The following is a 27,735-nucleotide window of genomic DNA, read 5'->3' on the forward strand; positions in this document are numbered from 1 at the left end:
CAGCCAAGGAACATAAGGATTTCTGGGAACCACCAGAAGCTAGAAGAGGCAAAGAAAGATTCTTCCCTAGAGCTTTTAGAGAGAGCATGGCCCTAATGAACCCTTGATTTCAGACTTCTGGCGTCTAGAACTGTGAGAGAATACATTTCTGTTTTAAGCCACCCAGCTCGTGGTACTTTGTTCCTGCAGGGAACTAGTACAGACTAAGGGGGAGATTTCTGGTACTCAGAGAAAGCCCCCCGCCACCCACCGTGCCCTACGTGAATTTTCCACATCTGTTTACAGATGCTGCAGACCCACCATCAGTACTCTTCTTTCCTTTAGCTGATGGAACAGATCCACACTTCTATTTTGGTGCCCCTGGGTGGTCACGTTCCTAGGTCCTCTATCACGTCTGCTTCAGTGCAAATGCTTCTGTCAACTATATCATAGTCCTCAGTGTTGGAAATGTCTCTTTCCTTCCCCTGGACTGGGGTTCCTTGAAGGCAGGAGCCACAGGTCCTCCTCGGTTCCCCAGCCTCCAGTGCAGGGCCTGGGGGAGGTGGGCTGTGCGGGTGAAACCCCTTCCTGGGGCTGCGTCCAGCCGACGGTGAGGCAAGGTTGCAGGATGTGGGCAGTCGAGGTTAGCAGCCACTGCAGGATCTGAATCCAGATTGGTGCTGAGAACCCCTTGGGCTACGTGGCCTTTTAAAGTCAGTGAGGAGGTTTTCTGGGGGCCCAGAAGCCCTGAGCCCATTGGCCAGACTTCCTGGGAGAACCAGAGTGGATTTGCATGAAAAAGAACACTGGCTTCATTGAAATTCTCCTCGTCTTGAGTGAAACAAAATCACAAAGAAAAGGAAAGTTTTAATCCTGAGCAACTTCACCGCTGAGGGGTGTTTTGAGCTTCTAAAAATAGAGAGGAAATGGGTCTCTTTGGTCCACTCTAGTCACTGCCTCCCCAGCCAACCCCCACCACCTAGTCAAGGCCAACCTCTCATGCAGTGGGAGACAGCTCTCTCTCCAGCAGATGCCCGCGGCGGGTGCCGTGCACTTCTGGAGCCGGACGCAGCTGTCCCCCACAGGACCCCAGCATGCCGGACAGCAGACTGACCCCACAGGAGAGCCGGCTGGATGCGAGCCTGGGAACCACCCAAGAACACTTGGGAACCAGGTAAGTTGGAGGTGGGCCTCTGTCCATGGAGCCTCTGGCCGAGCTCTGGACTTGACTCTGCTGTGTGAACCTGGGCAAGCTGCTTCACTCTCTGAGCCTCAGTCTCTTCATCTGGGAAATGAAGGGAAGGGTCTGGATGATCTCTAAATGGAATAAGTCCTGGACCGGGGCATGTGTCACTTGAAACTGTCTACTCCCCTGTGTGGCCAAGAGGGGCTCAACCGAGGAATGAGGGCATGAGTAGGGGGCTGCAGGTGGATGGAGGAAGAAGTTTTCAGTCAATAGGAATATTCCCCTGACTCCTCAAGGGGGTCTTTGGCATGTGGGGGTCAATGACAGACAAGGACAGGGGAGAGCCAGAGGATCCGGCTCCAGCTTGCTGTGTGACCTTGGTGGGTCCCTGCGCCTCTCTGGGCTGCAGCTTCCCTGTCTGTACATGAATGCAGTGGTTGAATTTTCCCCAAAGCCCTCCCGCTATGTGTTCTGCTGATCTGTGATTCAGAGGAAGCGGATTCAATTTGTCAGCCATTCACTAGTGCCCACTCTGGCCCAGGCCCTGTCCCTCCAAGGAGTGGTAAGATCCTGAGAAGTTGAGACCCAGTCCTGGCCCAAGAAGCCCTCAACCAGGAGGCAGGGAGACGGCAGACACATGGAACCCCAGGGTCCAGATGCCTGTGGTCTGTGCCCAGGAGGATCACAGGCCAAGAGGAGGAGGGAAGCTTCCACCGGGAGACTCTTGAGACAGGCCTTGGATGGTCAGGAGGGCACTAACAGTCAGAGAGGAAGGGCCATGCGGGAGAAGGGACCAGCATTCCCAGGGTGAGAATATGCGAAGGAACATGGGGAACTCAGGGAAGGGAGAGGCCTGGGTGGCTGGAGTGCGGAAGGGGAGAAGGACAAGGGAGAAGTGCCAGGGGCTGAGCCCTATGGGGAGAAGTTGCCAGGGTTTGAGCTACAGAGTGAATGGCCATTGTTCTCAATGAGGGGTTACATGGGAGGAAAGATGGAGCAAATGGAATAAATGTGAAAGTGCCTCACGGGCAGAGGCCCCTCCCAGGGCTGGAGGCCTGGGCCCTGCCCCGGGTCTGCCGATGGAGAATGGACTCCTGTCCTGCCAGAAGCAGGGGCTCCTTACCTTCAAGACCTCCAAGAGCATGAGGTCCAGCCCCCTCCCTGGGAGGGTCAGTGGGGCCCTCAGTGTGGGCTGGCTGGAATTCCCTCACCCTGGGGAATGGGCTCACAGAGGCCTGGACCTGCTTTGCAGACTCCATAAAACAGAAGCAGCAGAGAGCCCCAGGCTGGGGCAGGGCTGCTAAGGGTAGGTAGGTGAGGAGCCCTGTGGGGGAAGGGAGGGCTGAAAACTCAGAAGGTCAGTCCCCCTGCTTTCTTGCTTAGCGACTTCGGGTAAGTTGTTGAGCTTCTCTGAGCCTCAGTTTCTCCATCTATCAAATGGGGATGAGAATGCCTGCTCTGTTGGCCTTGCAGAGTAGTCATGAGGAAAGAACTTTGAACCCTTGTTTAACATTGTTCTCAAGTCAGAGGCTGTTACAGCTGCTGTGATGCCCCTCCAGGCCAGCCCCAGCAGCAAAGGGCTCTATCTCAGGCTCGCCTATCTGTCCTGGCCTTGTGGCCATGGGCTGGCTGCTGCTCCTGGGGGAGGGTGGGCCTACATTCCTCCAATAGCCTGAGAGGGGCCTTATCTTACCCGCTTCCCCTTCCCAGGGTTGCAGAGGGGAGGCCGGAGATCAGGGAGGTGGAGACTGGGAAGAGGAGGGTTTGCACACCAGGCTGACCCACACGAATTCCCTTTTGTGCCATACCACTTGCAGGGTTGGAGGGAGGGAGCCGGGCCAGGGCCAAGAGAGGCTGGGTCTGCTGGGCTGGAGCCAAGACGGGTCAGGATCTGATCTGGCAGCTTGCGCTCTGTGTCCTTTGAGGCTGCGGCTGTAGACCATGCCATCCATCAGGAGTACCCATCGGCGTAGCCCTGTAAAACTCTCGGTGCAGGAGGGACACCAGCCTCCCTGAGCCTGAAGAAGCCCAGGTTGGAGGAAGGGCTTCAGAAGAACCAGAGAAGGAGACAGTTCATCCTGGGTTTGAAGGGTGGTAGATGCCCTGGTGGTAGACAGGGGCATCCTGTGGACTGAAGCTGTGGTTGTGGAGGAGTTACAGGTGGCCGTCAGACCAGTCAGGTTAACTCCTAAGCTAACTCCTAGGTCTGGATAGGCTGGTGTGGCCAGACTAGGGGCAGCCAGGCATGAGGGCTGCCAGAGCCAGAGGAAGAGGCAGAGAGGAGCCCTGGCAGGCGTGGAAGCAGTAGAAGCAGAAGCAGAGCCTAGTTTTGGGAGGTGACTCTGGCAGCAGTGAATACAGGCTGGAGTTGGGAGGCAGACGCCAGGAGAAGGGAGCCTGCAGAGTCGAGTCTGGCCCAGGGAAGGATGATGAACTCTCAACTGACCATATTCCCCCTGGGCTCCCAGCTGCCTCTTCCAGCCCTGCCTGCTCAAAGACTGGGTGCCGAGAGGAGTTCCCTCAGAGCCAGGAGTGTGGGACAGGCACAGGAGGCTGCTGCAAGCCCAGTGAAGAAGGCTGTTCTCACTGATAAAGCTTTCCAAGGATGATAGAGAGTGAGCTCCCCATCTCTGGGGTGTGCAAGCCTGGGAGGAACAAACCTAATGCAAATGCTATGGAAATGATACAGGCGTCCTTAAGAATATGGAATGTCCAGGGCCTTCTAGTTTTCCCAACTTCCTCCCCCTCACTTCCCCATAATATGAGAAATGGCTATCGTAGAGTTGCCTTTTCCCTCTTATTTTGGTATCTTTATTATCTATCTGTTTTCATAAGTATACATTCATCTATTCAAAATTATTTATTGTTGAATATGTCAGGTCCTATGCTAAGAGAATATCATAGAAAACAAAACAAGCCCCAACTTAAGGAATTAACATACTTGCAGCAAAGACAGACAAGAACAAATAATTATATAATTATCTTTTTTTTTTTTTGTAAATTTTTGGCTGCTTTGATTCTTCATTGCTGAGTACGGGCTTTCTCTAGTTGCATCGAGCGAGAGCTACTCTTCATTGTGGTACACGGGCTTCTCATTGCGGTGGCTTCTCTTGTTGTGGAGCATGGGCTCTAGGCGTGCAGGCTTCAGTAGTTGTGGCACGCAGGCTCAGTAGTTGTGGCTTGCAGGCTCTAGAGCGCAGGCTCACTAGTTGTGGCTCATGGGCTTAGTTGCTCCGCGGCATGTGGGATCTTCCCAGACCAGGGCTTGTACCCGTGTCCTCTGCATTGGCAGACGGATTCTTAACCACTGCACCACCAGGGAAGTCCCAATAATTATACAATTACTTATTAAACTATAAGTGCAAAAGGTGCCATGAAAGAATTAAGGGGAAAAAAGAGGGAATGTGGCCATTGCTACTGAATTCCATACTTAAAAATTATTAAAATGGAAAATGTTTAATTTCTTAATATCTGACTCAGAGGTTGGTGAAGTCTTCCTTGGGAAAAGTAACATTTAAGCTGAGACCTGAAAGAGGAGTAGGAGTTGGTAGGGAAAGATGTTTCTAAGAAAAGGGCATAGCACGTGCAAAGGCCCTGAGGAGCTTGCAGTGTTTGAGAAACCAAAAGACCAGTCGGCACAGGACAGAGGATGTGGGAGTATATTATAAGTACCACAGGAAGGCAAGGTCAAGAGTCCCAGGATAAAGGGCAGGGCACATCCCAGAAGTCAGAATCCCTGGGGCAAAGTAACCCTGGGCATAGACCTCTTTTTTTTTTTTTTTTTAACGATTATTTATTTATTTTATTTATTTGGCTACATTGGGTCTTAGCGGCTGCATGTGGGATCTTCTCTGTGGCACGCGGAATCTTTTGTAGCGACTCCTCATTGCGGTGCGCGGGCTTCTCTCTAGTTGTGGTGCTGAGTGCACGAGCTCAGTAGTTGTGGTGCGCGTGCTCTCTAGCTGTGGCGGGCTGGCTCCGGAGTGCGTGGGCAGGCTTCTCTCTAGTTGTGGCACATGGGCTCCAGAGCACATGGGCTCAGTAGTTGCGGCACCTGGGCTTAGTTGCCCCGTGGCATGTGGGAACTTAGTTCCCCAACCAGGAATAGAACCCGCATCCCCTGCATTGGCAGGTGGATTCTTAACCACTGGACCACCAGTGAAGTCCCGGTCCTAAACACCTGAATACAAGTCTGGATGCTTTCAGGATGCAGATGAGCCTAGGCCAGCACTGAGTTCCTGCAGGGGCTGTAGAGTCACTGGCTGGGGTCAGTAGAGCCCAAGCTGGCCTGGAGTCAGAATGCTGGGCCAGAAGCTGACTCACTCTGTCCCTAGGCAAGTCCCTGAATGGTAGGCTCTCAGGCCAGTGGGGGTTTTTTAGGTCACTGAGTCTAACCCACTCTGTCACAACATTCACATACTGTCAACCTACCCTGACTTGAATACCTCCAGGGATGTGGAACTCACTACTTATCTCTTTGTCCTGCAAAAGACATGGGCAGTGATAGTGGGAGAAAGTCCTATATCACCCTGGGTTCTATGAGTGCCCCCTGGGTCCTGGCTCTAGCCCTCCTCCCCAGGCAGCCCTGGCTCCTTGCAAAGGAGCCTGTGAGGAACATTTAAAGTCAGGGCTGGGAAGGTGCTTTGGAAACTGCAAAGGTTGCACCACGTGAAGGACATCTAGGACCTAGCTTGGACTCTAGCCCCAAGCAGCTGTAAAATAAGAATTTACATCTGCAAAATATAATAGGTTATGTGTAAGCAAACTTTTCATAGAGTGAAATGTACAGATGTGAGTATAATTTGATGACTTTTGACAAAAAGTATACACCCCTGTAATCAACAACTCAGTAGAAATATGGGACGTTTTCATCGGCCCAGAATGTCCTCTCTGCTCCGTTCTAGTCTGCTCTCACCCCCATTTGTCCTTAAGCAAACCAGTTTTGAACAGCCACTGTTTCCTGGCGGTTCTTGAACATCGTATAAATGGAATCACACAGTATGTACTTTTCTATGTCTGGCTCCTTTCACTCATCATGACGTTTGCACGATTCCTCCATGTGTGAAGTGTTTCAGTAGTTCATTCTTTTGTACCATTGAGTAGAATGCCGCCGAGTGGCTAGACCACGATTTGTTTGTCCATTTTCCTGTTGAGGGCATTTGAGTTGTTTCCAGTTTGGGGATTTTATTAGTAAAGCTGCTGTGAACTTTCTTGTATAAGGTTTTATGTGGACATATATATTCATTTCCTTGGAGAAGACCCTAGAAATACAACTGTTGTATCAGAAGATAGGTATATGTTTAAAGAAGCCACCAGAAGTTTTCCAAAGTGGTCATGCCATCACCAAGAGCAGTTTCTGTTGCTCCAAATCTTTGTCAACACTAAATATTGTTAGTCTTTTTAATTTTACCTATTCTGGTGGTCGAATAGTGGTATCTCATTGTGGTTTTAATTTCCCTGATAAAGATGTTGAGCTTGTTTTCATGTGCTTATTGGCCATTTCTATATCTTCTTTTGTGAAGTGTCTATCCAGATCTTTAGACCATTTTATAATTGTGTTCTTAATCCTTTTATTACTGATTTGCAGAGATTTCTCTGTATATTCTGGATATCAGTCCCTAACTAGATACTTGTATGGAAAATATTATCTCCCAGTTTGTGGCTTATCTTCATTTCCTTAATGCTGTCTTTTGATGAGCAAACATCTTTTTATTTGATAAATCTAATTTATCTAAGTATTTCTTTTATGGTTAGTGCTTTTGCATCCTCTCTAAGAAATCTTGGCCTGTACTAAGGTCACAAAGATACTTTTTTCTATGTGTTCTACTAAAAGCTTTAGCCTTTACATTTAGGCCTATGACCCATCTCAAATTAATATTTTCTTTTTTCCCACATTTTTATCCAGTTATTCAAGTGCCATTTGTTGAAAATGATTTTTTTTTCAGTATTAAATTGCTGTGGCTCCTTTGTTTTTTTTTTTTTTTAAAAAAAAAAGTCAACTGTCCATATGTAGGGACCTATTTCTGGATTTCCTTCCATTGAACTATTTTTCTATATTTATGTCAACACACACTGTCTTCATTACTATAGCTTTATATTAAGTCTTGAATCAGATAGTGTTGGTCCTCCAACTTTGTTCTTTTTTTTTTTCAAGATTGTTTTGGTTATCCTGGGAGCAGTAGACGCCTCTAAGATGCTCCTCAATGAGTCTTACCTTCTGTATTCTTGTGTAATCCCCTACCCTTGAATGTGGGCCAACCTAGTAACTCATTTCTAAGAAGTAGAATATGGCAAAAGTGATGGAATTTCATTTCAGAGATTTGGTTACAAAAAGACCATGATTTCATTTTTACTGCTCTCCCTCATTTTCTTACTTGCTTGCTCTGAGGGAGAGGCCCAGGTGGCAAGGGCCTGAGGGAACCCTCTGGTCAACAACCACTAAGGATTTGAGACCCTCAGCCCAACAACCTGCAAGGAACTTAATTCTGCCAACAACCCCATGAGTGAGCTTCGAAGCAGATCCTCTCCCAGTTGAACCTTCAGATGAGAACACAGCCCTGGCTGACAGTTTGATGACAACATCACAAGAGATTTTGAGCCAGAGGCACTCAGTTAAGCCACACCTAGATGTCTAACCCACAGAAACTGTAAGATAATAAATGCTTGTTTTTTAAGTCACCACGTTTTGGGATACTTGTTATGGAATAATAGGTTACTAACACAATAGCTCCTTTGTATTTCCATGCAAAATTTAGAGTTATCTTGTCAGTCGCAACAAAAAAGACTGCTGGAATTTTGACTGAGAATGAACTGAATCTATATTTCAAGTTGGGGAGAATATCCTGATCAATGAACATGGTATGTATTTCCATTTACTTAGGTCTTTGATTTCTCTCAACTATGATTTGTAGTTTTCAGTTGTAGATGTCTTACACCTTTTTTCCTATATTTGTTCCTAAGAATTGTATGGGTTTTGATACTATGTAAATTGTATTTTAAAGTTAATTTTCTAATAATTTGTTATTTATATAAAAATACAATCGATTTAAAAAAAATTGACCTTGTATCCTGTGATATTACTAAATTAATTTATTAGTTCTAGTGTTTCTTTTTTTTTTTTTTTTTTTGCGGTATGCAGACCTCTCACTGTTGTGGCCTCTCCCATTGCAGAGCACAGGCTTCAGACGTGCAGGCTCAGCGGCCATGGCTCACGGACCTAGCCGCTCTGCGGTATGTGGGATCTTCCCAAACTGGGGCACGAACCCTTGTCCCCTGCAATGGCAGGCAGACTCTCAACAACTGCGCCGCCACCAGGGAAGCCCTAGTGTTTCTTTTTATAGATCCCCTAGGATTTTTTTATATATACAATTTTGTTATCTATTTTAAAAGATAGTTTTACTTCCAATCATTTTGCCTTTTAATTTTTTTTTTTTTTTTTTTTTTTGCCTTATAGCACAGGCTAGGACCTCCAATATAATGCTGAATAGAGGTAGTAAGAGTGGGCATCCTTGTCTTGTTTCTAATATATTTATTTCCACTGATCTTCATTCCTTCTTGTAAATCCATGTTTTCATCTGGTGTAATTCCTATCAGCCCGAATAAATCCCTATAGCATTTCTTGTAGTGAAGGTGTCCTAGTTAATCTCTTGCTGCTTAACAAATCACTCAAAACTGTGGTGCCGGGCTTCCCTGGTGGCGCAGTGATTGAGAGTCCGCCTGCCAATGCAGGGGACACGGGTTCGTGCCCCAGTCCAGGAAGATCCCACATGCCGTGGAGCTGCTGGTCTCGTGAGCCATGGCCTCTGAGCCTGCGCGTCCAGAGCCTGTGCTCCGCAACGGGAGAGGCCACAGCAGTGAGAGGCCCGCGTACCGCAAAAAAAAAAAAAAAAAAAAAAAAAAAAAAAACTGTGGTGCCTCAAACCAACAACAATCATTTATTATCTCTCATGGTTTATATGGGTCAGTAATTCAGGAGCAACTTAGTTAAGTGGTTCTGGCTCAGGGTCTCTCATGAGGTTACAGCCAAGATGTCAGCCAGGGTAATACTCATCTGGAATTGGAAGACCCTCTTTCAAGCTCACTTATAAGGTCGTTGGTAGACCTCTGTTCCTCACTGGCTGTGTTAGTTTCCTGTTGCCACTTTAACAAATTACCACAAGCTTGGTGGTTTAAGACAGAACTTTATTCTTTCATAGTTCTGGAAGCCAGAAGTCTGAAATCAGTTTCACAAGGCTTAAATCAAGGTGTCAGCAGGGCTGTGCTCCCTCCAGAGGCTCTAGGAGGGAATCCGTTCTTGGCCCCTTCCATCTCCTGGAGGCTACCCGCATCCACCCTTGACTTGTGGTCGCACCACTCCAATCTCTGCCTCTGTGGTCACATTGCCTTCTCTTCTGTGTGTGTGTCAAATCTCCTTCTGCCTCCCTCATGTAAGGATACAAGTGAGTGCATTTAATGCCTACCTGGATAATCCAGGATAATGTCCCTGTCTCAAGATCCTTAATTTAATCACATCTGCAAAATTCTTTTTTAGGGGGTGGGGAGGAGAGGCATGTAAAGACATGTAAGATAATATTCAGTTTCCAGAGATTAGGAGATGAATATTTGCGGGGGGGTGGGGCATTTTTCAACTTACTACATTGGTGTTGCCCAGAGACTAGTTTTGCCAGTGGACCTCTCTATAGGCTGCTTAAGTGTCTTCTTGACATGACAGCTGGTGGCTGGGCCCAGGGCCATCTCAAAGTTTTCTTTACTCATATGTCTGATGCCTGAGGTGGTAAGACTCAATAAGCTGGGATTGGGAACAGCTGGGGAGCCTCAGTATCTCTATTTCTATGTAGCTTCTTCACAAGGTCTCCTTCATGGTGGCTTCAAGGTAGCCAGATTTCTGACATGGTGGGTCAGGGATCCAAAAAGCGTGTATCCTGAGAGAGTCAGGTGAAAACCGTATCACCTTTTATGATCTAGCTTTGGAAATTACATAGTGTCACTTCTACTACATTGTATTTCTTAGAAGCTGGTCATTAAGGCTATCCCATATTCAAGGAGAAGAGAAAAAAACTCAGCCTATGGATGGGAATAGTGTAAAGAATTTGCAGACATGATTTCAAACCATCACAGAAGTGCGCTGGTGAAAAATTCTCCCATCCTGCATTTAAATGAAATGTCATTATTTCACTTTGTTTTTAATTGAAATATAGTTGATTTACAATGTTGTGTTAGGTTCAGGTGTCTAGCAAAATGATTCAGTTTTAGATTCTTTTCCATTAGAGGTTATTGTAAGATATTGAGTATAATTCCCTGCGCTATACAGTAGGTCCTTGTTGGTTATCCATTTTATATTTGCTTTCATTTTGAAAGATGTTTTTTGAAAGATATTTGATGTTATCTCACAGGTAACTGAGGCTCTGTTCATTTTTTTTTAATATAACAACTTTATTGAGATATAAACTACATGCCATAAAATTTACCCATTTAAAGTATAAAATCCAGTGGGTTTTAGTATATTCTCAGAGTTGTGCAAACATCACCACAGTCCATTTTATTTTATTATTATTTTTTTGTGGCTGTGCTGTGAGGCATGTGGGATCTTAGTTCCCTGACCAGGAATGAACCCTTGTCCCTTGCAGTGGAAGCATGGAGTCTTAATCACTGGACCTCCAGGGAATTCCCCACAGTCCATTTAAAAATATTTTCATTACCCCAGAAGAAACCCTAGACCCATTAGCAGTCACTCTCCATTTCCCCTCAAGCCTCCAGCCCTAGGCAACCACAAATCTGCTTTTTGTCTCTATAGATCTGCTTATTCTAGACCTCTCACTTAAATGAACTGATATAATATATCATCTATTGTGAATGGCTTCTTTCACTTAGCATGATATTTTCATGATTCATCTGTGTCGTATCATGTATCAGTACTTCATTCCTTTTATGACCAAATAATGTTCCAGTGTATGGACATGCCACATTTTGTTTACCCAGTCATCAGTTGATGGACATTTGAGTTTTCATTTTCTGGCTATTATGAATAATGCTCCAATGAACATTTATGTACAAGTTTTTGTATGGACATACGTTTTAATTTCTTTTGGGTATAAAGCTAGAAGTGGAATTGTTTGGTCATATTATAACTCTATGTATAACCTTTTGAGGAACTAGCAGACTGTTTTCCAAAGCAGCTGCATTACCACCAGCAGTGTGCAAGAGTTCCAATTTCTCCACATCCTCACCAACACTGTTAGTATCTGTATTTTATTTATTTTATTTATTTTATTATATATTTTTTTGCGGTATGCGGGCCTCTCACTGTTGTGGCCTCTCCCGTTGCGGAGTACAGGCTCCGGACGCGCAGGCTTAGCGGCCATGGCTCACGGGCCCAGCCGCTCTGCAGCAGGTGGGATCATCCTGGACCGGGGCACAAACCCGTGTCCCCTGCATCGGCAGGCGGACTCTCAACCACTGCACCACCAGGGAAGCCCAGTATCTGTATTTTATAAACAGCCGTTCCAGTGGGTATGAAGTGTTTTCTCATTCTGGTTTTGATTTGCATTTCCTGATAGCTGATGATGTTGAACATCCTTTAATGTGCTTGTTGTCCATTTGTATGTCTTCTTTGGGGAAATGTCTATTCAAATCATTGCCCAGTTTTAATTGGGTTATTTTTCTTTTTTCTTTCCTTTCTTGTTGTTGCTGAATTGTTAGAGTCTTCATATATTCTATACAATTCTCTTATCAGATAAATGATTTACAGATATTTCCTTCCATTCTGTGGGTTATCTTTTTACCTTCTTGATGGTGTCCTTTGAAGCACTAAGAGGTTTAATCTTGATATAGTCCAATTTACCTGTTTTTGTTTTGTTGCTTGTACTTCTGGTGTCATAGCTAAGAAGGCTTTACCTAACTGAAGTCCACCTCTGTGCTTTCACTGCCTAGGGTGTGGGTTCCACCCCTGGTCAGGCAACTAAGATCCCACAAGCCATGTGGCGTGGCCAAAAAAACCCAAAAATACAAAAAAATAACAACTTAAGTCCACATAGATTTTCTTCTAATATTTTTACAGTTTAAGCTCTTACATTTTGGTCTTTGATACATTTTGAGTTAACTTTTTGTGTATGGTATGAGGAAAGGGTCCAACTTTATTCTTTTGCATGTGGATATTGAGTTGTCCCAGCACCATTTGTTGATTTGTACCATTTGTTGAAAAGTATACTTCCTGCATTGAATTGACATGGCACCCTTGTTGAAAATCAGTTGACTATAAATGTGAAGGTGGATTTCTGAATCCTATATTCTATTCCATTCATCTATATGTCTATCCTATGCCAGTATCACTTTGTCCTGATTACTGTAGTGTAGGTTTATAGTATGTTTTGAAATCAAGAAGTGTGGTCCTCCAACTTCGGTCTTTTTCAAGATTGTTTCGTCTATCCTGGGTCTTTGGAAGTTTCATAGTAATTTTAGACCAGTTTGTTAATTTCTGCCAAAATGCCAGCTAGGATTTTGATAGAGATTATGTTGACCGATAGATCAATTTGGCTATCTTTTTTTTTTTAAGTTTTTTTTAATTAATTAATTTTATTTATTTATCCCTGGCTGCATTGGGTCTTCGTTGCTGCGCGTGGGCCTTCTCCAGTTGCGGTGAGCGGGGGCTACTCTTCATTGCAGTGCATGAGCCTCTCATTGCGGTGTCTTCTCTTGTTGCAGAGCACTGTCTCTAGACGCGTGGGCTTCAGTAGTTGTGGCGCATGGGCTCAGTAGTTGTGGTTTGCGGGCTCTAGAGCGCAGGCTTAGTAGTTGTGGTGCACGGGCTTAGCTGCTTTACGGCATGTGGGATCCTCCCGGACCAGAGCTCAAACCCGCGTCCCCTGCATTGGCAGGCAGATACCCAACGACTGCACCACCAGGGAATACCCAATTAGGCTATCTTAACAATATTATTATTGCCAACTTAACAATATTAAGTGTTTTGATCTTGAGATGCCTTTGCATTTGCTTAGCTCTTTGTTAATTTCTTTCAACGATGTTTCATTCTGTTCAATTAAAAAATCTTTTTTCTCTCTAGTATTTGGATTAAATAATTTCTATTATTCTGCCTTCATGTGCATGAACTTTTTTGTGGGGGGGGGGTAGTTTCCAATCTGCTGTTAAGCTCATCTGGTGAATTTTTCATTTCAGAGATTGTACTTTTCTTATACTTTCTATTTTTATGTTGCAATTCTCCATCTGTTCATCAGTTATCATTTTTTCTTTAAATTATCAAACATGTGTTAGTAGCTGTTTTAAAGCCTTTGCATATTTATTCTAACATCTGCATCATACCTGAGTTGTTTCTATTGGCTGTTTTCTTCCCCTTGATTTTGGCTCACATTCCCTGCTTTTTCAGATGTCTGATCATTTCTTTGTTATATGGTGGATACTGTGATATGTCAGGAGTATGCTGATTTGCAGAATTTCAAATACATGTGCATTAAACTAGTGTCTCAGCCACAATGCTCTGCCTTTCTGAGCCAGTTGCTCCTAAGAAAACCCATGTTGCTGAAGTGTGTGGAGAGGCATAAGGAGCTTCAGAGAGCCTCACCCAATTTTAGGCAGAGCATGTGGTGGTTCCGAACATAAAATCTGGAATCAGATTGCCTGGATTTGAATCCCAACTATTCCAATTACAAGCTGTATAACCTTCAGCAAGTTACTTCATCTCTTTGTCCTTCCATTTCCAATTAGATGGGGGATTCTAATTTAGTACCTACTTTATAAGATCGTTGAGATAAGTAAATAAGTTAACACATGTAACGCAATTGGAACAGCACCTGGCACATACTAATTGCTCAGTAAATGTTAGTTCTCACTTTTAAAAAATGAAACCATGTTCCCCTAAAAGATCAGGCTCCCACAGCGCTGTGCCTCTACCTCGTGACCCCCTTGCCTACCATGCTCACAGATACCTCTCCTGTATACAGGCCATGTACGTGCCTCTCTCCTTCACCCTCCTCTTTAGACTGTGGGCTCCTCTAGGGCAGGGACCAAGTCTGGGAGCCAACATTCATGTGCTGCAGGGACACGACACCCCTGTTGGTAGAAGTCTAACTCCCAGCTTTGCCCCCAACCTGGCACCATGAATTTCCTCTGGCCGAGGAGTGGGCAGTATTCTTCCTTCCTCTCATCTCCTTAGTGGAAACATGGAAAACCACCTATCATCAGAGCTGGGACTTAGAGACTATCCCTTCCACCCCTTCATTTTATAGATGGAGTAGCTGAAGTCCTAACAGAAGTGTGCCCAAAGTCAAACTCATGGTACTTCACGTAAAAATGGCAAGTGATGGGAGATGGCAATTTTCTAGGAGTCTTTGCTTTGTGTTGGAATTATGTCAACTCCAAGCTTCACACCGCTCTCCCAACGATGATTCAAAACACCAATTGACAGTTATCTGTGTCTGTCATCAATGCAACATAAGAAAATGGTTTGACAGTTTAAACCTTGGCTATATACAAAATTTTTCAAAATTTTGGAGGAAGGGTGTAAAGAAGGGTCTAATGATGAATGATTGGAAGCAGGAGTTTAGAGGACCATGGGATGCCCACCTTTCTACACTTCCCGCCCTTTTGCCCCTGTCCCACCCACTCGAATCACCCAGTAGACCTGAGACTATTGAGGTATAGCCTGTTGGTTAAGAGCATAAACACTGAAGCCCACTTGCGCAAATTTGCATTCTACTCTGCTAACTGAAAGACCTTGAGCAAGTTACATAATCTCCTTGTACTTCAGTTTCCTCATCTGTAAAGTGGGGATAGTGATAGGAATTACCTTACGGGGCTGTTGTGAGGATTAAATGCATTAATATATGTGTAAGGTGCACAGTTAGTTGCCTGGCGCACAGTTAGTGCTGCATACCTGTTAGCTATTGGCCATTACTATCGTTATTCTTGCCTTGTTTTCCCCCGGCTCCTCAGGCCTGGGAGCCTAGTAACATCCAACCTGGTAGCCTTGTCTCTGCCTGGTACAGCAGAATTCCAGCTCAGGCCCCCAAATCGCCAGTCATAGACAGAAAACTGGAAGGCCCTCTGTCTGTGACTTACCTGAGGAAACTGAGTCCCAGAGAGGACCAGGAACTTGCCCAAGTTTACCCAACTAAGGCAGAACCTGGGCTAGAATCCAGATGTCCCAGTGCCCAGGGACCTGTCTTGGGCATGACCAGACTCCTTCCAGGCTTTGCAGGGGAGTTCAGTGTGACCGTGCAGACTGTGTGATTAGCTAGACAGGGTTAAACACTGAGCCACTGCCAATTGGGTTAGAAGTCAGCTGGCTGGCGGGACGGCCCCACCACCATGGATGGTGGGAGCCAAGGTGAAGCTGGGACTAGCCTTTGGCCTCTCAGCAAACACTCTGCTGTTGGGCCCTTAGACTGGGGGCTCAGTCACAGTCAAGGGCCCCTGAGTGCCTGCCCCAAATATGTTCCTTCTGGTGGATCTGGGGGGATATGTCTTAGACCACCCTTGCCCCGTCCTCACCCTTTCCAAGAGACCATGGATCCCCAAAAGATCTCTGCATCGGCCAAGGTCCCCCTGTGAGCTGGAGGACCAAGGCCGGGGACGGTCCACAGCCTGAGTCTATGACCAGGGCCCTGTATCCTCTTCTGTCTGCACCAGCGTCCCCTGCTGCACCATTGCCTGGGACGCTTACCCTCTGCCTCTCATAAAATAAACCTTCACCCCTATCCAACTTTCTCCCTTTAATTTTGCTGTACCCCCTACCCCAGCCTGGGTCTGGTGACCCCACAGTGACCTTGAATGCATCTTTGTTTTTTGACTGTCCCATCATCTCCAAGCCTTCCAGGCAGGGACCAGGCTCACTGGGCTCACCTCTGCCCCCAGGGCCCCTGCAATGTCTGCAGAGGAGGCACTCAGTCAATAATCATAGTAGGAAGGAGGAGAGTCGCAGAGCCGTCCGTCATGGGGCGGGGAGAGATCATTTCCAGCTCTGAGAATATGGGCTTAAGGTTTTTATCTCATGGTAGACAATTATGTTTTAAAAAGTAACACCCAGACTCTCAATGTTAAGTGCTCTGGGATGGGCTCAGCCAGGGCAGCTCCAGGAAGAAACATGAGAGCTGGGGGTCCCTCCCAGAGGGCTTCTGGGAGGAGGAAGAGTCTGAAGAACAGTTGGAAGCTTCTGCCAGGGGGAGGCAACCTTGTGGCTTTTCTGTTTTGTTTTGTTTTGTTTTTACATCTTTATTGGAGTGTAATTGCTTTACAATGGTGTGTTAGTTTCTGCTTTATAACAAAGTGAATCAGTTATACATATACGTATGTCCCCACATCTCTTCCCTCTTGCATCTCCCTCCCTCCCACTCTCCTTATCCCACCCCTCTAGGTGGTCACAAAGCACGAGCTGATCTCCCTGTGCTAGGGGTTAGAAAGGGAAGATGACACATTTCCCAAGCCTTCCTGCCTAGAATAAGCCCATTTGCCCCCACTCCTCGTCAGTTTGGGAACTCTACATCCAGAGTGGCTGTCGAGCTGCCCGGGAGGGGCTGAGGGATCTGGACACATGTTCCTGCTAGCCCCCCGAAGTGAAGACACTTCTTCCACCATGCCCACCCACATCGACCACCAGTGCCAACTCCTATCATCAACAACAATGCTCTGTCCTCACTAGGAAAGCGGGAGGAGGAGAAGAGGGGCAGCCTGTATTCTCTTCAGGACAGAGGAAGAGTCTGCATTCCCTTCTGGGGTTCACTGGGTTGGTTGTTAATATAGCATGGGCTTCCCAAGCCCCCTGGGTGCCCTGAAACTGCAAGAGAGCATCTGCAAACATTGATGGTGGGGCCAGGGGAGGGCTTCCAGCAGTTTCTCAAAGGGCTCATAACTCATGGGAGGCTCAGGACCAACACCCTGAACCCAAATTGTCAAGGTGCCCTGAGGTGGCAGTGGACAAGGATCACTGGGGGAAAAGGCCATTAAGAAACTGGAATTTGGGACTTCCCTGGTGGTCCAGTGGTTAAGACTCCGCGTTTCCAATGCAGGGTCACAGGTTCAATCCCTGGTTGCGGAACTAAGACCTCACGTGCCACGCAGTGCGGCCAAAAAACAAACTGGAATTTGAAAGGGCAGAATTCTCTTGAGGTTGGTGTGCTGGTAGTGAGATGCCAGCTTAGTGTAGCAATCTGGAAATCATCTACCGTCTGACTGGGTGGAGGGCCTGGGAATAACTCCTGCCCCATCCTGCTGCTATGCCCTGACTCTTAGCCTTCGAATTAGGACTTAAGTTCCCCCTAACACCCAGTGGGACTGCCTCCATTTTTTTACTTCATCCAATCCCCACTCACCCCAAGGCAGTTGGCGGGTGAAAACTAAGGTGGGGAGGTAACTCTGGGGTGATGGGAGTGGGAGGCGAAACAGCACAGTGGTTGGGAGGGGGGTTTCTAGAGAGCATGGCCCAGGTTTTAGAAGATGCAGGTTTAATGCCACAAACCTGAGAGTCTCTGGAATGAGGTGCAAGTGGAGGGGGCGTTTGAGGACAAGAGGGCAACGTGCAGAGATATTGTTACCATGGAAGAGGGGCTTGCCAGAGGCAATGAGATGGAGCTGTTGGCTGAATTTTTTTTTTTCCGGTACGCAAGCCTCTCACTGTTGTGGCCTCTCCCGCTGTGGAGCACAGGCTCCGGACGCGCAGGCTCAGTGGCCATGGCTCACGGGCCCAGCCGCTCTGCGGCATGTGGGATCTTCCCGGACTGGGGCACGAACCCGTGTCCTCTGCATCGGCAGGCAGACTCTCAACCACTGTGCCACCAGGGAAGTCCTGGCTGAATTTTATGATGCAAATAATAGTTACATCTAGCTTATGTGGTGTCCTGGTTTCAGGGCCAGTTATGGAGACCCGGATTTCAAATGCCATCTCTGCCTCTTGCTGGGTGTGTGACACTGAACAAGTCTAAAACTCTCTGGGCCTCTGTCACCTCACCTGCAAAATGAGACTATTACTACATTCCATATTAGGTTGTTGGGAAAATGCAAAGAGCTAACGCACATAAAGCACTTGGCACAATACGTGCATTTAGTAAAGAAAAGTTAAAAAAAAAAAAAAAAAGGTCAAACCTCCTGCCCAGCCCCTGGGGCCCAGGGCTGGCTCCAGGTGGGGGGCCCAGTGGCAGGAACAGTGTCCTTGTGTGGCTCTACCAAGGATGACAGCCAACATACCCACCTGCACTGGCGTCTAGACCCCTCCCCTGCCTCCTGCCCTCTTTAGGTAAGCCTCACAGGTGAGCAGCTAGGACCTGAGCCAGATGGGTTAAAGGTATCTGGGGCCACACCTCACCCGCAGGCCCAAGGCAGGATGGGGCGGGTCCCCACTGACGCCCAGCCCCACTGCATCATCACCTGGAACCAGGGGACCCGGCAGCACTGGCTCTGACACCCATGATGCTTTAGCTGAAGGAGCACAGGGGATGTTGAGCTCTGTGCCTGCCAGCCCCAAGGAGGAAGGTGAGTGCCCTGCAGCAGCCAGACCCTCGCGGCATGCAGTCCTCTCTAAGTCCTCGGTGGGGGGTCTTCCGGTTGGGAGTCAGGAATCACAAGAGAGATTTCAGGGGCACTGATCTTTAAGGTGAGACAGGCAGGTCATGCAGACTAAAGAGCAGTGGGGGACGTGGGGTCCACCGTGCAGGGGAATGGGGAAACCAGTGGGAAGCAGCGCTGCAGACTAGGTCACTGTTGAGAGCTCCAGCCTGTGCAGAGGGACCAGCCTGTGTGGCCAGGACCATGGGATTTGGAGGAGGCACTGCTCCTCTCCCTACTTGGGGTTTTTAGGATTTGGGAAGTATTTGGGTATCGCCCTCCACTGAAAACATCCTGTGACGTATAGGAGTAGGGTTCTCCCTTTGCCCCCAGAGCAGAGAGAGGTGAGAACCAGAACAAGAAACGGGGGTGTGGGGCCGGACGGTTGCCAATAGTGGGCAAGAGTCTTTACAAAGCAGGAGGCCCAAGAATTTGATGTATTTGCTCATCCTGGTGACCGATTGGTCCTGGGGACTAGAGAGCCCGGAGCCCGAAGGCAGCCACCTCCTGCAATGCTGCGTTGTTACTGATGCGATTAGAGCATGTGGGCTTAGGAGGCGGTAAATTGCAGTCCGGTACCGAGGCCGGGAGCCAGTGAGTCGTGTCCAGGAAGGAGGGCAGGTGCCCCCTTAGCCCAGCCAGGCCGCAAGGTGACTCACGCTGTGTCTCTATTGCAGGATGGTTTTGTGGTGCTGGAACTCTCTGGGGCTGATGCGGCTTTCCCGGGGAATGCTGGGACAAGCTCTCTGAGGTTCTCACTCTCTCCCCGGTGAGCTCGCAGGGTGTGGCCACCCCTCAGGGACCATGCCAGAGGCACTCCTGCTCAGGTCTGCCAGCTCCACCCTGAGGACCATGTAAGGAACAAGGATCCCACCCTCTTCCCACCTCCCGGCCCCCATGCTGCCTCCCCGAGGGAGTACCCAGGCTTGGCAGGGTGTCTGGACCCCCAGACTTGGATTGGGTCTTTTCACCCTACTTAGTCACCATCCTAATCTCACCAAAGAATTTCTTCCTACTTATTCCGCAAAAGATCCATGAGAGTTCACCAGTAAGGGTGAGAGCTGTTGATCTACTAAGCACTTTACATGTATCCTCTTATCCTCACAACAGCCATAGGATTTAGGCAGAAAACCTAGGCTCAGAGAGGTACAGTGACTTGCCCAAGGTTGCACGGCAAGTAAAGTGACTTGAACAGGCCGACTCTGGTAAATCTCAACGCTCTATTGTTTCAAGAAATCATTTATTGTACACCTACTGCACACAGAGCAGAGGGTTGATTGGGAAGAAAGAGCCACAGAAATAAAGAGGAGATGGATCCCCATCCATGAGGGGTTCACACAGAAAACGAAGGCTCCCCTCGACTTACATGTCACACACATAGTGACAACTTGGGAACAATTAGATCCAACGAACATTTACTGAGCTCCAACTGCATGCCAGAGAGTACTTAGGGACAGAGGTCAGGGTTGAATCAGACATGACCCGTACTCTCAAGGAGCTTCCCAAGCCACGTGTGGCCTTCAAAGCCCAAACCTGAGTGTTTGAGGGCTACAAGGGTGAGAGGTGTTGGGGATAATCCGGGAGGACTTCCTGGAGGAGCTGAAGGAAGCTTTTGGCAGGCTGTGTCTTTAAATGGTCCCCATCAGCTCTTCTGCCAAGATTGGAGGAGAAAGGAGAGCCAGTTCAGAGAGAGGAGAGTGCGGGCTCTCCCAGGCTCCTCTGCCTGCCCCACACACCTCACAGTATGTCTGCTCACACATGCCCTTCAAGTGTTTCCTTGCTCCCCGTGCTACTGGGCAGGTGCTGAAGTTTTTGCTTCTGTGAAAGTGAGTAAAGGCAAGATGCTCATAGTGTGTGTGTGTGTGGAGTGTGAGCTGGGGTTGAGAGCAATTCCCGTCCTCACCAGGCATACTTTTTGGATCTTCTTCCTCCCAGGAATGAGTAAAGCAGAGGCAAGTCAGCCTCCTTGGGCCATTCTCCCACCATTACTGTCATACTGCTGCTTAGGAACTTCCGCCTCTGGGACTGAGCCAAGTTCTGGGGCGCTGTATTCCAGGAGGAGTCTAAGATTCCAGAATGACGGGGGTACCGTGTCAATCACCTTTGCCAGGCTCATCGTGTTGACTATAATAGTCGTACCTCACTTGCTGGGGTCATTTACCAGCCACTTGTACCTTCTGGGACGGCAGCAAGAATTAGAAGGGACCCAAAATGCTTTTGAGGAGTCAAAACTGAAGGGATTGCTCCCCAAATCTCTTTTCTTTGAGGAAAACATTATAAATTTCACTTTGGAAGCCATCTCCTCTGAGTTAACTGACAATTCTAACAAGCTTGGATATTTTATTTCCTAGTCTGCTACCAAAAAACCCTGTAAAGTAGGAGGGAGGTGAGCTGCTAGAGGCCAGCACAGTGACAGTGGCAAGAAGTGACCACTAGTAATGCAGGTGAGAATTAAAAACGAAAGATGACCGTGGCCAACAAAGACGTGTGAGGCAGCAGCCACCTTGGGAAGGGGCAGATGGCCCTCGACGCGACGCAGTTTCGCTCATTTTTGTGTTACAAGCCAGACCTGTAGAGTTTGTTACTAGTATGACCTTGAGTGAAGTGAGCAGGAAAAAGTTATAGGGGGGTCCAGCAAATTCTGTTTCAGATGATGGACAAGGATACCCTCCCCCTAAGGGGACTAAATCTTGAAGGTTCAAACCAAGAGGAAGAGCATACTTTACTCATTTGGATAATTAGGTGTTTTTTTTTAAATTAACTTATTTTATTTTTGGCTGCGTTGGGTCTTTGTTTCTGTGCGGGCTTTCTCTAGTTGCGGTGATTGGCTGCTCTTTGTTGCGGTGCGCGGGCTTCTCATGGCGGTGGCTTCTCTTGCTGCGGAGCATGGTCTCTAGGCGTGCGGGCTTCAGTAGTTGTGGCACGTGGGCACAGTAGTTGTGGCTCGCGGCTCTAGAGCACAGGCTCAGTAGTTGTGGTGCACGGGCTTAGATGCTCCGCAGCATGTGGGATCTTCCCGGATCAGGGCTCGAACCCATGTCCCCTGCATTGGCAGGCAGATTCTTAACCACTGTGCCACCAGGGAAACCTGTTTAGCTATTTTAAAACCAGAACCAGTTTATGCAAATTTTATTAGGTGGCAGAAATGCTGCCTGTACCTTTTGATGGTGAGGGTTTAAAAACAGGCTTGTTTGTGAGGAAGCAGTTAAGAAGGTGGGAGATTACAGCCAGTGATCGCCTTGGCTAATTTGGGGGTGGCTGCCCACAGCTGGTGATTTCAAAAGCTGATTGGCTTTAAACATTGGGTTTACCCTGTGGGCAGCCCTATCTTTTTTTTTTTTTTTAAAAGATGTTGGGGGTAGGAGTTTATTAATTAATTTATTTATTTTTGCTGTGTTGGGTCTTCATTTCTGTGCGAGGGCTTTCTCTAGTTGTGGCAAGCGGGGGCCACTCTTCATCGCGATGCACGGGCCTCTCACTATCGTGGCCTCTCTTGTTGCGGAGCACAGGCTCCAGACGCGCAGGCTCAGTAGTTGTGGCTCACAGACCTAGTTGCTCCGCAGCGTGTGGGATCCTCCCAGACCAGGGCTCTAACCCGTGTCCCCTGCATTAGCAGGCAGACTCTCAACCACTGCGCCACCAGGGAAGCCCAGCCCTATCTTTTGAGGACAGGGGCCGAGACAGAGCATGGATGTTACACCAAGTTCACAATCCTCCCCCGGACTCTCAGTGTGGGACCCTCCGCCTAGTTATGTGCGTGTCCCCCCATTTGCCCTGTAATTGTCTGAGCCCAGAGTGCAGGAGTCATTTGATAACATTATAGTCTTCTTTGTCCCAAGGTGGAGGCAGCTTTCACTCAACAACCCAAGAGAGTAATGGCAGTAACCGATGAACCAAAGTCAGCAGGACAAGTCCCACGGTGTTCAGAACCCTCTGTTTCCCTCTGCCTGGCACAGCAGGCCTCACCCCAGAAGCATGCTTTGTCATCTTTTCAGTCCTTCCGGCAGCCTCCCTGGAGCAGGTCACCATAGCAACAGAAGGGCTGCTTCAGCCCCGTGGCCCAGCCTTGTTCACAAAGTTCCCAAGAAGGGGACCAGCTTGGCACCCCACTCATCCCCCTCCTCCTCACTGCCCTCCCTTCATAACCTCATGATATCTTTTGCTTTAAAACCTATCTCAGGTTCTTAAACAGACTGGCACCAGGTGGGCCTGAATGTGTTTGCAAACTTAATTTAAACCTGCGGTACCAGCAAGGAGTAAGGACGAATGTGAGAAGCAGGTAACTGAGCAAGCTGCCTGGGGACTAGGTAGGGATGGGACCAGCCCCACCCTGACAGACAGGTGGGATTCCCTGGAGCCAAGGTCCTGCCCTCAGGGCTACCAAGACCAGCTGCACAGGTTGCACACTGCACAACTCCAGTAGGATCTGTTTACATACCCGATGACTGTGAAAGGTGTCCCTGGAGTTGAGTAATCCTGCTTGACCCTGAGGTATATACTGAACCCCATCTGCTCATCCACCCAGGAGTCTGAGATCTGGCCAGTTGAACCCTGAGGAGGAATTCTGTCAAGGAGCAGTGAGGCCGGGTTGATAATGGAGGCCCAGTAACCCCACGGGCTGTGTTGACCAGAAGAGGAGATTCATTGTCCAGAGCCGCCAAGCCTGGGAGGCAAGGGGGATCTGGGCCAGGAGTGAAGACAGATGGCAAGAGCCCCAGATTTCCCTGGTCCCATGCCTGTTCTGTCCATCAGGGCATGGACATAGGGCACACTCACAGACACCGTTGCAGGGGAGAGGGCCTCACTTGGGGGCCTGCTTAGGACTCGTGAGAGCTGTAGGAGTGTCCTCAGCTCCACTCTGAGTTTCTAAGCGTGGCTATTCCCAAAGCCTGAGGGCTGGTGGGTGTGGAGAGAAAGGGGGTGGGGGCACCTCCCAACCCTCAAAGTTTTCATGCCACTGGAGTGGTGCTCAGAATCCTCCAGTGCCAGACCCCAAGCCTTTCTTTGTTCAGATGGGGACACTTGAGCCCAGAGAGAGGCATGCATTTGCCCAGAGTCTCACAGCAAATTAAAGCAGAGCAGGACTTGATTTTTCTTTCTACTGAGTCCTTAGAACCTGAAGGGGGAGGGTGGCATGGGGGTGAGGTTAACTCCTGCAACTACTAAGGTCTTGTCCCCTGACTCACCCGGGAGGCAGAGATGCCATCGTCACCCCCGGGGCTGCTGAGACGTGTTCTGGGCCAGCAGCAGGAGTCCAGGCCAGTCTGCCATCTTCTAACAATTGTTTTCCCTCTCCCCTGCCAGCTCTCTGACTGACGGGCACACACTCTCCAAAGAGCCCCTAAGCCATGCTCTCAAGCTCTCGTCCCCAGCGAAGGTGAAAGATCCCCAGTTGAATTCTCCAGGTGAGCCAGGTGGGAGGCTGCTGGGCAGAGCCGGGTGGTCCAGGGCAGGGATGGAGCTGTACTGGGTGTACTGGAGGGGGTTGACGGGACACTAACGAAGCAAGCCAGGGGACCCACGCAGGACAGAATTTTGGGGGACTGGGAAGGCGGAAATCCTGACCTCCATGCCCACAGGGACCGCACCACGCCCCTACCCTCTTTGGCGCCATCAGGGCCAAGCCTGATGGAAGGAAGCGGGAGGAAGTTTTTTCTTCAAGAAGTTTGGGAAGGAGAGAGGTCAGAGGTAGAAAGACAGCTGGGGCCTCATCCAGAGCAAGCCGTTGCTGAAGGACGGGAGGAGGCCCAGATAAGCAAGGCCTTGGAGAGTCCAAGCTGGTTGACTGGGCCCAGGGGCAGGCTGGCCGGCCCGAGCTGGCAGAGTTGCTTCTGGAAGCTTGGGAGGCCACACGCTCTTTCAAGGACGTTCACTTCCAGATAATTGCACCTTGTGAGAAACAGAGTTATCATTTACCCTGACGAGTCAGCAAAATGATAATAACACAGCTTTTGTTCATTTTTATTGGCTGCACAACAATATTGTAGCAACAACAGACGTTTAAAAAAAAATGCAAGGAATCGGTGCGTGGCACAGAGGGTCACTGCCTCCCGGGTTCAGTGCTGTCCTTGGGATGGTACATTGTTGGTATCTTGTTGCTGGTCTGTGTCACCTCTCAGGGCTGAAGAGCTTCCTCTGAGGTGCTGGTTTGCTCAGTTGTGATTTGCCCAGCTTCAGGCTCCTCAGAGAAGCCAGGTGGTGATCGCGAGGCCACTCCAGCCCCCTTGGGCGTTCGTTTGGGTGGGAGCTGGTCGGGGGAGATGACAAGCTGACTGTTGAACTGCTTGTGTATTTTTTTTGTTCTTTTTGCGGTACGCGGGCCTCTCACTGTTGTGGCCTCTCCCGTTGCGGAGCACAGGCTCCGGACGCGCAGGCTCAGCGGCCACGGCTCACGGGCCCAGCCGCTCCGCGGCATGTGGGATCTTCCCGGACCGGGGCACGAACCCGTGTCCCCTGCATTGGCAGGCGGACTCTCAACCACTGCGCCACCAGGGAAGCCCTGCTTGTGTATTTCGTAGAATGTTCTTCGATGTGGGTACATCCGGGGTCTTCCTCGTGGCTAAACAGGGATTGTGGGTTTAGGGGAGTGAGTGGTAGTATTTGAAGTGGGAATAGCTGGGGAGGCCAGTTCCAAGGGTCCCCAGATGGGGCAATAAAGAGGCCAGTGAAGGCGGAGAGGACTGGAGCCTTTGTTCTGAAGACTCTTCCCTCAGAGTTTCTTCTGACTTGGCTTTCCCGGTCAGAGGACAGGTCTGATGTGAGGGCAGGAACAGAGTTGGGACCTCTCTGCTCTGTCACAAGCTCTGTCGTGGGCTGGAGGGCAGAAAGCTGGGCCAAGGTCACCATTCCCATGGTCTGTGAGGAAGCTGAGACGTAAATGGTGTAACAAGGGGAGACACCAGACCAGGGCTTCAGATACCTTGCTCCCCAGGCTGCCTGGTCCCTTGGAGATCAAACGCCAATCCCCTCACCGCGGCGGGGCTCGCTGCTGCCATCAGACAAGCTGCCCCTCTCCCAGGCTGGGTGTCTTGGGGTGGCCTCGGCAGGGATCTGGCCTGAGGTGTGCACTTTCCTGGAGTGGACTCTGCCTCTCTGCTCTTCCTTAGAGATGAAGAGGGACCTGGACCAAGGAAAGCATTGATCGATTTCTGAGGGGAAGGGTTTGAAAGGCACCGAGAGAGCCCAGGAGAGGGGCCAGCTGGGCCCAGGCAACTGCCACGCTGTCTTCCCGAGAGCCAGGGCAGCTTGCTGCGTCACCTCTGGCAGGTCCCATCAGCTTGCTCAGGCTTTCTTTCCTTGGACTGGATAATTCCTTCTCTGCAGCGCTTATAGAGCAGCTGTCAGCACCCGGGCACTGTGCACAGCAAAGCCCTGGAGCTCAGAAGTCCTGACTGTGAGTGATGGCATTGGTGTTTTGCAACTCAAGGGGCAGGAAGGGAGCTAATGTGGTGCAAGTTCAGCGTCCCGTGGAGCATTCCGTGTCGGGAGTGTTTCCAAGGAGGAACAAGTAATCCGAGCCCCTTGGGCCTCAGTTGCTTAATCTTAGTTAGCATCTGACAGCACTGCAGCAGTGGGGCACAGAGAATAGACAGGTTTCAAACAAGCGGGCAGGGAATCCCAGAGAGGGACCCATCAGAGAGGGCTGGCAGCCAGGGACCAGGCAAAGGCCGAGGGTGGGGAGTGGGGCATCAATTTTAAAGGAGGGGTGGGGAAGGAGTAGTCAACTGTAGGGGAGGCAGCAGAGCCATTCTGGTTTATCAGGACTTCGGGAACCTGGTAGGGACAGCCAGGCTGGGGGCGAACCTGGACTCTCCATCCTCTGCGCAGGGCTAGGCTTCTGGGGATACTGAGATGGACAGTATCCTACCCTCAGAGAACTCCTAGTCTGAGGGCAGACAGGCTCTGGGTGAAGGGCACACAGAGGCTGAGGAAGGAAGGCCTGTTACCTGGGAACTGGGTGATCAGGGTGCTTCCTGGATGAGGAGGACCTCTAGCTGGCCTCAGACGTTTAAGCTCCCTCTGGGCCTGGGCCTGAGCTGAGTGGTCTGCCCTTGGGAGTTTAGCATCTAGGGCTGGTGATAAGAAGAAGGGGACAGTCTGGGAGGGGCTGAGGAGGCTTCTCAGCACCATTGCCCAAAGGACCCCAGGCACTGCCCAGGGCAGTGCCAGGCAGACCTCATTGGCTCCCACAAGCCTGCCCTGTGGGTCACACTCCTCTGAACCCCAACTCGTGTAGCCTCCAGGGTTTTGAAGGGGGGGGGCTCTGGAATGCAGCTGCAGTAAGATCCAGATTCACCATGGCTTGAGTGCCCACTGTGTGCTGGCCTGGCCCTGGGGCTTATCTGCACGATTCCCCAGCAGCTCCAAGAGTCCTGGCTCCAGACTCTGTATGGGAGAGGACATTGGAGCAGCCACATGTGGGAAGGGGCCTCGAAGCTGCCATTTCCATAAAATTGAGGAAAGGCAACTATCTGTACCAAAGACTGTTTGGGGAGAGGGGCTTCAGCGGATTACAAGAGGGGTTAAATCGTTCTTCCCCACACATCTGCCCCCTTAATAAGAGCAACTTTTACTGAACATTTACCGTATGCTAAGTAAGCTCTGTGCTCAGGGATAAACGTTCATCTTTCATCTTCTCTTCATGGCAGCAGCGGGGTAGGCACTTTTATCGTTCTCATGTGGTAGGGCAAACTGAGCTCAGACAAGTTCAGTGAGTTCTCAGAATGACACAGCTAGTAAGATGTAGAAGTCTTAACTGGCACACTGCCTCTTTGGGACCGTTTAGGTGTGGTCCTCTCCCCTCCTGCATGCCCTGACCAGCCCCTGCCTCCTAACTGCCAAGCTGCAGTCCCTCTGGAGAGCTCTTAGAGGCTTGCCTGCAGGAATCAGAGTTCACCTGGGTCTCCTTGAGTTCCCAAGAAGCTGGAGGGTCCTCAAGCTCTGGTCCCCAGGCTGGGCTCTGAGCTGCCCAGATGGCTGTTCTCCCGGGGACAGCTCCACTGAGTTGGGCCACAGAGCAGCTG

General features: G+C 49.3%; 1 protein-coding gene across 1 annotated transcript in view; it reads left to right on the top strand.

Moving 5' to 3' along the window:
- Window positions 1-1,016: 1,016 nt before the first annotated feature.
- Window positions 1,017-27,735, top strand: part of ACSBG1 (acyl-CoA synthetase bubblegum family member 1) — a 48,616-nt gene continuing 21,897 nt past the window's right edge. Inside the window, exons 1-2 of the mRNA XM_065872687.1 lie at window positions 1,017-1,153; window positions 24,017-24,117. Coding sequence (XP_065728759.1) covers window positions 1,074-1,153; window positions 24,017-24,117 — 181 coding nt within the window. The 5' untranslated portion in view covers window positions 1,017-1,073. The remainder of the gene's footprint in view (window positions 1,154-24,016; window positions 24,118-27,735) is intronic.

This window comes from Phocoena phocoena, chromosome 2 (assembly GCF_963924675.1).
Source record: "Phocoena phocoena chromosome 2, mPhoPho1.1, whole genome shotgun sequence".
Classification (NCBI taxonomy): Eukaryota; Metazoa; Chordata; class Mammalia; order Artiodactyla; family Phocoenidae; genus Phocoena; species Phocoena phocoena.